This window comes from Aegilops tauschii, chromosome 5, assembly GCF_002575655.3.
Source record: "Aegilops tauschii subsp. strangulata cultivar AL8/78 chromosome 5, Aet v6.0, whole genome shotgun sequence".
Classification (NCBI taxonomy): Eukaryota; Viridiplantae; Streptophyta; class Magnoliopsida; order Poales; family Poaceae; genus Aegilops; species Aegilops tauschii.
The window spans coordinates 96158917-96171540 of record NC_053039.3 but is presented as its reverse complement, the minus strand read 5'-3'; the positions used below and the strand labels follow the sequence as shown (position 1 = coordinate 96171540).

The window sequence follows — 12624 nt, the reverse complement described above, 5'->3', positions numbered from 1 at the left end:
CTCTTGACATTATCAGCACGCTTTAACCACCCGCTATGCGCTGGAGTTTCTGGAGGCCTGCGCTGTATATCACCTAAATTAGGTTTCATGGGCAGCATGCATATCTTTTTGCATAACTATTAATGAAACATGCACAATGAGTTAGAATTAAACACTTATCAGTAATTGATCATACTATTTACCAGAGATTGGTTGTTACAGCTGCGACCATGAGATCATACTTTGTTACAGAATCTTGCCGTTCATGCTTAAGCCCTCCCAAAATAGGGGCCTTAGGAAGCATGTATATTTTGCATAACTATCGATTAAATATGCATAATGAGTTAGTACTTACTTTGACCATACTTCAATTTACAGCTGCGCCCATGACTGACTTGATCATACCTTTCCTTGTTGTAGAATCGCGCACTTCACATGGTGTTGAGTTGCCACCCGAGCTCTGCAGACTAGTCATGTCACCGGTGTCTAATAACACTCTGTACAGCTTCTCGGTCATTCCTTCTGTGATGTACCGCATCCAGTGTCTGCTTCTTTCAGCAAGGTTGAAAGATCAACTGGGCCCAACAATGCAGCAGTTTGCCATACCAGCTCTGAAGGTTCTTTTTCTGATCAAAATTTTCTGTTTGATTTCCAACTTATAGCTAATATATTCTTACATGTCAGAAGGAAACTTGTATTTCCCCCCTTTTTAAGTTTTCAGAATAGATATTTCATGGCAATGTGAGTGCTACTTTTCTAGGTTTGGAGTGAGAATACCAGCTTTGAGTTTTCCATTGTGAAACATAAGTTCTTTTTTACCGAAAGCTATTGGGGAGGCCCCGACAGTAGTGAAACATAAGCTCTAATTTTTCATTGTTGTTTATCATTACAATAATATATAGGGCTGAGACTGGTTAGTCCATAGTGGAGTGCCTTGATGCTGTAGCCAGTACACATGGGACTGTGAATATTTAACTTGGAATTCTTCCCAGTGAGTATTTCTTATACTTGGAATTTTCTTTATATATTTACAACTCACTTACAGATTCTAGAAGCAGTAACAACCAAGGAATGCCAAGAGGAGTTTTCACAGGAATCATTAGAAACTCTTGGGGATTCTTTCCTAAAGTACGTCGCCACACAACATTTGTATGGCAAATACAAGCTTCAGCATGAGGGAACATTAACCAAGATGAAGAAAAACTTGATCTCCAATGCAGCTCTATGCCAGCTAGCCTGCAGCAACAATCTTGTGGTAATTTTGTTTTTAAGCTAATCATTTTGTTCTGAAGTATATTTGCTCTTGCAATGTCATGCTGCATTATGGAGCCCAAAATTATTTCACATCCATTATCTAATTATGCATACCATGTTTGGACATACCTAATTGCTGTCTCAACATTAGGCAGTGTTCCACATTAGCCCACAGCTTAGGAAAAATAAGGGAAGTGCTGTTTCCAGTTGTAATTCGTAGGCCAAAGGAACAAATATATAGAGCCGACACATCACCTTATGCAAAAACTGAAGGTTGGTCCGACCTATGTTCTCTCACTAGCATTGGTGGGTCTGGGGTTTCCCTTATCTGTTCCACTTGCATGCACTATCTGAGCAGTGGCTCAACTGCCAACGAGTGAGCGGGGCTGTTCCTGGAGGGTAACGAGGATACAATTTTCTTGTCATCTTTTGTGCAGATTTTTCCTAAGCTGGGGGCTGGGCAGCGAACGGTTTGCTAAGACATTCAATTCGTGGCATTGCTATATCTGTTCATACTTTCTGGTATGACATGGCTAAGACCAGGTTATGCAATGAAACACAAATTCCATGTTTATGCAAACTAATATAAATTCCATGTGAACAAAAATTATTCACTGCTAAAGTTGCATGCTGTTTGTTTTCCTTTTACCGAAAAAGGCTTCCGCCCCACTGTTATTTTCCTTTTACAATATACTAGCATCGAAGGGGAGCATTGGCGCAGTGGTAAAGCTGTTGCCTTGTGACCATGAGGACACGGGTAATCCTGGTAATAGCCTGTTGCAGAAATGCAGGGAAAGGCTGCATACAGAAGACCCAAAGTGGTCGGACCCTGTGCAAGCGGGAGCTACGTGCACCAGGCTGCCTTTTTTCTTTAATATACTAGCATCTTTTTTTCTCACACTGCACAGAATTAAGACTCATATATGATCATTATTTTTTTATCAGTTGCTAGATAACATTAGTTCCCCTTCTGTTTGGTTGCCAGGGTTACATTCAAGGGGAAGAGTTTAACCCAAAAGGTTGGATCATTCCAGGGCTTGGTTACGACATGTGTGGTAACAGCAAAATTTCCTTTTTAAGCTCCAATGATATGCACATTTTGAGAAAAATGTCTGTTAGAAGTAAGAGAATAGCAGATACAGTTGAGGCGTTGATTGGAGCCTACCTTGGTGCTGCCGGAGAACAGGCTGCATTTGTTTTCCTAAAATCATTAGGATTGGATATAGAATTTCACAGCAATATTCCACTTGAAAGGAAGATTGTATTAAAATCTGAAAAGTTCATCAACGTGAGAAGTTTGGAAATGATTCTTGGTTATGAGTTCAAGGATACCTCATTGTTGGTGGAAGCATTGACACATGGGTCATACCAGACTGCTGGCGCTACTGCATGCTATCAGGTTGATATGAAAACCTCTGGACCTCTCTATCTTAGTTTCAGTAGCTCCTCCTTATTTTATCTTTCATAGAACTTCCTTCATCAAGTACAAAGATATAAACACTGTTGCTACACTGGTAAGTGGTAACCATGGCACAACGTGCCTGCCTGTGGGATAAATTGGCTATGCAACCACACTAAGTTTCTTTAATGCATGAAGTCTATAGAAAATAATATTTAATGCATTTTTCATATATTGTGATATACATGAATATAATCTACTATAGTAGTTAATATCCAGCTGAACTATATCCATACAAGACTAAGCATAATGAAATATATGACATTATTGTATTATATTAACATTTTAAAAGTGTCAGGAAACACAACAACGCATATGTATGCTCATTCAAGAAGATAATTATTGAGGATACAAGACTAAGCCTAATGAAATACTACTCTGTCTCATAGTATAAGAATGTTTTTCAAGCTTAACGTTCTTATACTATGGGACGGAGGGAGTACATGACAGTACTAAGTCCGTCCTGGTTTATTAGCCCCCTTCGTAATTTGTGTCAAATTTTGACTAAAGATTTAAACTGACAAAATATTAATGCATGTCAACAAAAATAATATAGTTGGATTCGTATTTAAACAGTCTTCAATGATATAATTTTTGGTGACATGCATGAACATTTTATTTGTTAAATTTATGGTCAAAATTTGACACAGAATACAATGGGGACCAATAAACCAGGACGGAGGTAGTATTATATTATATTAACCTTTTAAAAATGTCGGGAAATACAACACATATTTTTGCTCATTCAAGAAGAGAATTATTGACTCACCTAACAAGTTTGCTTGATGGATAAATAACTGTGAACGGTGTCAGTGGCGGAGCTATAGTATTGAATCTGGGCGGGCTAGTACAAAGGAAAGGCCACTATTTGTCCTCTCATGACCCAGTCTGATCTTAACCCCTCACTGTTTTCGCTATTGGCTGGGCGGGCCATGGCCATTTGGCCTGGCTGTAGCTCCGCCAGTGAACGGTGTCATGTGCAAGCTGCAGTGGCTCTGATACTGTTCAAATAAGCAGTACCTTGTGGAATTCTTGCATGCAGATCCTCCATTTACATTGTTCATAAGTAAAACCATTTAGTTCAGATTAGAGATAAGATTAGTAGTCTGCGAGTAAGATCTTTTTGTTACTACACCATGTCTGGCTTATGTAATCACAAATTTAGATTTTGCATATTGATGTTTCTGTAACGAACCCAGGAAGGAGGGGAAGATCTGGATCGAGGGAGGGAGGGGAGAGCGAGAGCGAGACTTGGAGAGGAAGAAGGAAAGATGCGATTTCAGAGGAATGCTTGAGGTACAGGAAAAGTGTCAACACGCGCATGCCACTCGTGGCCACAGGCGTCCTCTTTTATCGTCACCCACGCACGCCACTTGGCTAGCCAGCTGGCTGGGCCCACCAGTCAGCTCTAGGGCACACTAAACGTAGGTTAGGTGTGACATTCCTCCCTCCTTAAGGCGTTGCTTCTTCTTCTTCCTCAATGTCCGCGCCGTTGTCTGCCTCCGTCTAGAGCGCTGCTGACGGAAAACGGTGACGGAGCACGTCGTAATCTTCCCACGCCGTCGGAGTGGCGTCGCCGGTGCCCCACTGGACCTTGATCTGCACCACCGGCGCGTCTCCATGCTTCATCATGCGCCGATCCAGGATTCTCGTAGGTGTGAGGGTGTCGATGGAGAGATCCGGCACCTTGGGCGGCTCCCCGTACACTGGCGTGAAGTCAGGTGTGAATGGCTTCAACTGCGAGACGTGGAAGGCGGGGTGGACCTGGCTCTCCGGCGGCAGGTCGAGCTTGTAGGCGAGCGATCCGATCTTCTCGAGGATCTTGTAGGGGCCGAAGTACTTGAAGGTGAGCTTGGTGCACGGGCGGTTGACCACCGAACGCTGGGCGTAGGGCTGGAGCTTGAGCAACACCTGTTCTCCCTCCTGGAAGTGGCACTCGGTGCGATTGTGGTCGGCGTTCTTCTTGAACCGGCGCTGAGCCCGCTCCAATTGGGCGCGTATGTGCGCGGTCTGCGCCGCCCAATCCATCTCCTCGTCAGCCGGCGCTGTATCCGCCCACGACGCCATTGCTCCGAGGTTGGCTTCCTTGCCGTAGAGGGCCTTGAAGGGCGTGCCATTGAGCGAGGCGTGGAATGTCCGAGTTGTACCAAACCTCGGCCATTGGTAGCCGCCAGCGCCATTTGTGCGGCGAGTCGTGCACCGCGCACGGGAGGTACATCTCCATGCATTGATTCACCCGCTCGCTCTGGCCGTCCGTCTGGGGGTGATAGGCTGTCGAGTAGAGCAGCTTGGTGCCCGCTCCGGCGAGCAGCTCGCGCCAGAGGTGGCTTGTGAAGATCTTGTCGCGGTCGGAGACAATGGATGATGGAATGCCGTGCAACTTCACCACGTTATCCCAGAACGCGCGCGCCACTTGCGTGGCGTTGAAGGGATGACGCAGGGGGACGAAGTGCGCGAATTTGGTGAAGCGGTCGACGACCACCATGATCGTGTCGCAGCCTTCCGAGCGCGGCAAGCCTTCGACGAAATCCATGGTTAGATCCTCCCAGGGCGCGGCCGGAATGGGCAGCGGGGCCAAGAGACCGGCCGGCTTGACGTGCTCGTGTTTGGCCTGTTGGCACACCGCGCACTGCTGCACAAATTCGTCGACGTCGCGCTTGAGTCCCCGCCAGTCAAAGTGTCTGCGCACTCGCTCGTAGGTGGCAGTGGTGCCGGAGTGGCCACCCACTGCAGTGCAGCGCGGCGATGAGCTTGGTGCACAGTGCCGAATTGGCCCCAATCCAGAGGCGGCCCTGGCGCCTGATGGTGCCTCGGTAGAGCTCGTAGCCATGCTCGCCGGGGCTGTGCACGGCGAGTTGCTGTAGTCGCTCCTGGGTGTCGGCGTCGGTGGCGTAGGAGTTGATCACCTCTTGTACCCAGGCTGGCTGGCACGCGGAGAGCGGCGTCGTTGTCGAGTCCTCTCCTGTACTGGAAACGAAATTGGAGGCCCACCAGTTTCGCCATGGCCTTGCGTTGGAGCTCTGTCTCTAGGTGCTGCTCGCCGAGGTTGCAGAGCGACTTGTGGTCCGTGACGATGTCGAAGGGGCCGCGCTGCAGGTACTGGCGCCACTTGTCGACGGCCATCATCACGGCGAGGAACTCCTTCTCGTAGGTGGACATCTTCTGGTTGCGCACCCCCTTGATCGTGAACGGCCGCTCGAAGTTTGGCAGCGCTAGGACCGGGGTGGTGACCATGGCCTGCTTGAGCATGTCGAACGCCGTTTGTGCTTGGTCGGTCCATGAGAACCCCTTCTTGGTGAGCAGCTGCGTTAGCGGCTTCGCGATGATGCCGTAGTGTGGCACGAACTTTCTGTAATAGCCAGTGAGGCCCAGAAAGCCGTGCAGCTCCGTGGCGTTTGTCTGAGTCGGCCATTGCTCCATGGCCTGCGTCTTCTCCTTGTCCGTGGCCACGCCTACCTTGGAGATCACGTGACCGAGGTAGTCGATGTGGTCGCAGGCGAAGGTGCACTTGGATTCCTTGATGTAGAGCTGGTGCGCGCGGAGCAGTTCGAAGACGATGCGCAGATGCTCCAGGTGCTCTTCCATGGTCTCGCTGAAGACAAGGATATCATCCAGGAAGATGATAACGAACTTGCGGACATACTTACCAAAGATGGCGTTCATCAGGCACTGAAATGTGGCGGGCGCATTCGTGAGGCCGAACGGCATGACCCTGAACTGAAAATGCCCGTGGTGTGTCTTGAACGCCGTCTTGGATTCGTCCTCCTCTCGCATCCTGATCTGGTGGTAACCAGCGCGCAAATCCAGCTTGGAGAACACCGCTGCGCCGGCCAGTTTATCGAGCAGCTCGTTGATGATGGGTAGAGGGAATTTGTTTTTGACGGTGGCATCATTGAGACGGCGATAGTCGACGCAGAATCGCCATGTGCCGTCCTTCTTCTTGACCAGCAGGATCGGCACGGTGTACGGGCTGACGTTGTGTGTGATCACACCGGAGTCCAGCATCTCCTTGACCTGGCGCTCGATCTCGTCCTTCTGGAGCGGCGAGTAGTGGTAGGGGTGCGTGTTCGCGGGGACCGCGCCCTCCACCAGTGTGACAGCGTGGTCGTACTGGCGGAGAGGAGGGAGCCCCTGCGGTGCCGCGAACACGTCGGTGAACTCCTCGAGCAGGTCGGCGAGCGGAGTTTGGCTTGGACACTTGCGAGCTGGGCGTGCCGTGGGACTGTAGGTGTCCACCATGGCCATGGCCCAGACATCGTTCCCGGCGATCATCTTGCGTAGCTCGTCGGGTTCGACTGCTTTGAGAGTGGTGGCCGTCTTGGTTGGCACACCCCGCAGAGTGACCTCTTCGCCGTCGTGCTGGAACTTGACCCATTTGTCTTGCGAGTGATAAGTCATTGGACTGTGCTGGGCGAGCCAGTCCATCCCCAGAATGCCGTCGTACGCTCCGATCTCCAGCTCGCGCATGGGCGTCTCGAAGGTGTGGCCCTGCATCCACCACTTGAGGGCCGGCACAATGCGGTTGCAGGTGAGCTTGTTGCCGTTGGCCACGCGCACCTCTGCCGGTGGCATTTCTTTAGAGGCGAGGCCGAGGCGGTCGACGAAGGCCTTGTTCACAAAACTGTGGGTACTGCCCGAGTCGAGCAGCAGGAGCATGACTTGGTTCCCCACCGGCGCGCGCAACTGGATTGTGGTTGCCGAGTCCGTGCCGTCGAGTGCTTGCGACGAGAGGAGACAGCATTCCGGCGCGTCCACGATCGGTGCAGGCGGTTGCACGACCGGTCCTTGGTCGTCGAGCAGCTGCAAGGCGTGGATGGTGTCGTCCGAGAGGACCTCGCCGTGGTCTCCGACTCTGATGGTGAGTAGCTGCGCGTGCTGGCGCAGCGATGCTCTCTGGAGTAGCGATCCCCGCACTTGAAGCGGAGGTTGTTGGCACGGCGAAAATCGCGCAGTTGCCGCTCCCGCGCGTACTCGTCTCCCTGGGCACGGATCGGGGCAGCTGCAGCTCGTTGAGGTGGTGCTGCTGCTGCTGCTGGGGGCGGTCGGCCGGACGGAGTGATGCGCGGGCGCGCGCGGGTCGTGCCCAGTTCCTCTTCCTGGATGCGTGCGAGCACAGAGGCGCGCGTGATGCCGGAGGGTGCCTGAAGGCGCACCGGAGCGCGTAGCTCGTCCTTCAGGCCGAGGAGGAACTGCGTCACGAAGAATTTTGTGTTGATCGATGGGTCGAGCGCAAGGAGGTGGTACATCTGCTCGTCGAACGCTGCACGGTACTCGGTGACGGTGCCCGTTTGCCGGAGTTGAAGTAGCTTGTGCATCACCACCTTGAACTCGTCCGCGCCGAACTCCTCCAGAATTGCCGTGGTGAAGAGATCCCACGTGATGTTGCGGTGCGTTTGCCTGAACGCCTGTAGCCAGTGCGCGGCCTGGCCGTTGATGTAGAGCGCGGCGGTGGCGACCCAGTGGTGGGAGGCCACTTTGTAGAGCTCGAAGTAGGCGAGGCAGCGATCCAGCCACAGGTAAGGTGCTGTACCATCGAACTTGGGGAAGTCGTGCTTGGGGGGCTTGTGGTATTCGTTGGTGTGGTAGCCCGTCGGAGAAGCGGTCGCCGCGGCGACGAACCCGCCGTGCGGAGGCACCGGAATGAGCGGCGGACGGTGGTCACCCAGACGCGCGTGGGACGAGGACGGGCTCGCTGGGTCGGGGACGGGGCGCGGTGACGGTGGAGGCGGAGGTGGAGGTGGAGGTTGCTGCTGCTGAGCGGGCTGGTGGAGGTGCGTGGTGACCGAGCCCGTCGGAGAGGCCGACCCTTCCACCGTCTTGCGCGTGGCGTCGAGGTCCGCTTGGGTCAGATCGATCTGCCGAGGGAGACCGCGCACCTGCTGCGAGATCTGGGCGTTGAAGGCGGCCTGCAGCTCGATCTGCTTCTCATGCGCTGCCTTCTGCTCATCGACCTTGGAGAGCAGGGCTTCAGGCATCTTGGTGATGCTGGTGTTCCCCTCGTCCATGGCGGCCAGCACTTGCCGTGTCGCCGCCGAAGCCTTGGAAGGAGCCGTGGTCTTGTGCTGAAGGGGATCGAACCCCGTGACGGATTTTGCGCGGCTTGCTGGAGCAGCTCGCACCGGCGCGGTGGATGTTACCGATCCTCAATCGAACACAAGGGAGAATTTTTTTTTGGCGAACCTGGCTCTGGATACCAACTGTAACGAACCCAGGAAGGAGGGGAAGATCTGGATCGAGAGAGGGAGGGGAGAGCGAGAGCGAGACTTGGAGAGGAAGAAGGAAAGATGCGATTTCAGAGGAATGCTTGAGGTACAGGAAAAGTGTCAGCACGCGCATGCCACTCGCGGCCACAGGCGGCCTCTTTTATCGTCACCCACGCACGCCACTTGGCTAGCCAGCTGGCTGGCCCACCAGTCAGCTCTAGGGCACACTAAATGTAGGTTAGGTGTGACAGTTTCAGATATAACTAGATGCACTTAAAATGTTTTAGTGGGCTGGGCTGAAACTGATGTACCAAAAATCGACCCAGCTGATTTATGGTAGCCCACTTATACAATTGGGGTGCCAAAAAGTGGACCCTTCCAGTTTTTATGGTAGCCTCCACTTCTACACTCTGATGACAGAATGAGAAGTTCTTTGATGACACCACAAAACTTTACATTAGTCATTTTGAAGACTAGCGACTAGCGAGAACGTGAGATTTGATAGAAACTTTTGGTTGCTATGTCTATTGGTATGCAAATTCAATTATAGCACTCTGAAGAATATACACTGTAGCTGAATTGAAGTCTATATCAAGCTGTATAAATAGTTGGGTAATTTCTTTGAGTGACGTTCTTACAATTTTATGCCCTTGTGCAGAGGCTTGAGTTTCTCGGTGACGCTGTGTTGGACCATCTCTTCACTATATATTTCTACAATCAGTACCCTGAATGTACTCCAGAATTGTTGACAGATCTTAGATCTGCTTCCGTCAACAACAATTGCTATGCGCATGCAGCTGCTAAAGCAGGACTAAACAAGCACATTCTTCATTCGTCATTACAATTGCATGGAAGGATGGCTTACTACTTTGAGAATTTTAAGCAGCCATTTACAGGTCCATCACATGGTTGGGAAGCTGGCATTGGTCTACCCAAGGTGCTCTTCTTCTGTTTGATGATTTTGATCCGTATAGTTATTATTCATTCCATGCTTTCTTGCACTTCTGCTTTTGCTTGGTCTGGTATTTGCCTGTACTCTTTCAGTAACCCCTCAAAACATATGTACCAGTCATTCCATGGTTGCAAGACAGGGATACAAAATCACCAGACTCGCAGCCAACCTAGGCTGGTACTGGTTACTGTGCAGTTCCTTATTTTAATCTGTAAAACATGACCTTCCAACTTTTGAGTGCGACTGTAGGCGACCTATTACCGATCCAAATTTGCTTGGCTTACATTTTTGTTATGCAAATACACATCATTGCCTGGATAACAAATATTCGATTCAGGTTATTGAATCACGTATCTAATAGGGATAAGGCAATGGCTGATGACAAAACTATCACCTCTTTCCCTTCAACATGCTCTTTGTTCATTAGCTTTGGACTAGAATATGAGTTGAAATACAAATTCAAGTTCTAAAACGTGCAGGGTGTTCAGAACTACTATTGTTGAGAGAGTCTTGAGACGTGGTTGCTCTATAGGCTTTCTAATCTGGATACAGTTTCTAGATTTTCATATGCATCCTATATTTTGTCCACTTGTGGATTCTTTTCATTTCCGTCACATAACTGATGTTTTGCCTGCTGCTTATTTGCAAACAAAACAGGTTCTTGGGGATGTTATTGAATCATTAGCTGGTGCCATTTATCTTGACAGCAAGTATGACAAAGAGGTGGTTTGGAAAAGCATGAAACAGCTATTGGAGCCTCTTGCGACGCCGGAGACGGTTGAGCGTGACCCAGTGAAACTGCTGCAGGAATTTTGTGCTCGCAGGTCTTATAGCAGTTCTTACACAAAGGCCCATAAAGATGGAGTATCTTCGGTGGTTGTGGAGGTACAGGTAGAAGGCACTACCTACTCGGCAACAGAAACTGGCCCTGATAAGATTGTCGCCAAAAAGCTTGCAGCAAAGTCGCTGCTAAATAATCTGAAGGCTATTGTACCATGACACGCTGCGTTTGCAAATGATCTAACACTGTATAGCTCCTTTCGACTTCACTTGTATTTTAACTAGCCTGTAGGTAGCCTTTTGAAGTTTTTGTGGGAGTAGCGTGTACTTGACAAATGTGCAGCTCAATGATTGCTTGTGAATATTTGTATCATGAAATCTGGTTTGTTCATGCTCCACAAAAGCATCTATTGAACTGCACATCTGTAAAGTACGGGCATAGTCTCTCAGAGCCATGGTACAGGCGCCAATGCTATAGTATTCCTACTTTTCTACTTGTACAGTTGTAAGCACAATCTTGACTCTTGAGAGGGACGCTGGAAAATCCTTTTCTCTCCATAGGGCAGTGCAGTGCAGGTCATTGTATTATTATTTTTGGAATGGCAGGATTCCTGCAATAAGAAAAGAGTTGTAAAGTTAATTATGAAAAACCGAGCGAAAATCAGATTGCCTAGTTAATTATGAAAAAACGGGTGAAAAACCTTCACAACTGCTAAGTGGCACACAAAGATTCGCACTCACACCATTACAGAGCCTCAATGAGATAGCATGCGACATCATCGTCTCTCCTCTAGTAATGTCATAACCATCCATAACATTGAGCAAACGACTTTGCCGTAGGTGAACGTTGACTCAATCCACTGTGGAAGTCCGGTGGAGCTAAATGAAGATCGGCCCTTACTCTGACAAAGAATTGCAACAGAGAACTAGGCATGGCTGCCGCTGCAGAAGATAACTGAACAAACAACCTGCTGCCCGCCATCTACACTACCGGCCCCCGCCATTGCAGCAACAGACTAGTTGAGGCAATTTCACGAACACGCTGAAGAAGAGCTGATTATCGCAACCATTGCCACGTCTCCGACACCGCTCCGCATTGTATTACAGGAAACACCAAGATGGTGGAAGTCTTGAGCGGCTAGCAGATTCGCTAGAAGATTGGGCCTTTGTAATAATGGTTTTAAAGAGAGTAGAGCGTTTTGCAGTTCGGCCTCCATGGAGCCTGAAATTTTCGAAAAATTCAAAATTCAAACTTCTTGGTTCAAAAAATTAATAATCTGATTTTTACCAAGTATACAAGGATGTGATGTGTATGTGTATAAATTTTTAGGATGAAATACTTTGAAATGCAAGTTGTGCAAAAAAAAAACTAAAGGGTCCTTGAAAGGATCAAGATGGACCTAGAGGGGGGGGGGGGTGAGTAGGTACAGTTACAAATTTTAATTACTACTTAGAAATTTTAGGCAATAATGCGGAATATGAAGGTGAGCCTAACAATTGCAAGTATGATGTTAAGAGCTAAGCAAGATAAACAAGTAACACAAGTATGAGAGAAAGCAAGCACAATATGATATAAGTAAGTGCTAAGAGACAAGTAACCACAAGTAGAGAGTTAGAGTTAGGAATAACCGCAACTCCGGGAGACGAGGATGTATGCCGATGTTCACTTCCTTGGAGGGAAGCTACGTCACGGTTAGAGAGGTGGATGTTACCACGAAGGCTCACCCTATTCTCCCTTTGAGACAACACCACAGAGGCATTTCTCAACCACTAGTGGTAGACCTTGGGGTGGTCTCCAAACCCTCACAAACTTTTCCGGGGATAATCACAATGGTCGATTCCTCTTCGAAAGACTCCTACCGCCTAGGAGTCTCCAACCTCCAAGAGTAACAAGAACGATGGGGAAAAACTCAAGACTTCCTCAAATCACAAATTCCTTTGGTGCAAAGAAAAGGAAGGAGTGGATCTATCACTTGATCGGACAATTTCTCTCAAAT

At 49.1% G+C, this 12624-nt stretch overlaps 1 protein-coding gene across 1 annotated transcript in view; it reads left to right on the top strand.

The window, feature by feature from the left end:
• LOC109750274 (endoribonuclease Dicer homolog 2a) overlaps positions 1 to 11277 on the top strand; it is a 34362-nt gene extending 23085 nt beyond the window's left edge. The window contains exons 16-20 of the mRNA XM_020309231.4: positions 400 to 596; positions 1025 to 1234; positions 2219 to 2632; positions 9554 to 9832; positions 10505 to 11277. Of these exons, the coding sequence (XP_020164820.1) occupies positions 400 to 596; positions 1025 to 1234; positions 2219 to 2632; positions 9554 to 9832; positions 10505 to 10846 (1442 nt within the window). The 3' untranslated portion in view covers positions 10847 to 11277. The remainder of the gene's footprint in view (positions 1 to 399; positions 597 to 1024; positions 1235 to 2218; positions 2633 to 9553; positions 9833 to 10504) is intronic.
• The last annotated feature ends 1347 nt before the right edge of the window (positions 11278 to 12624 follow it).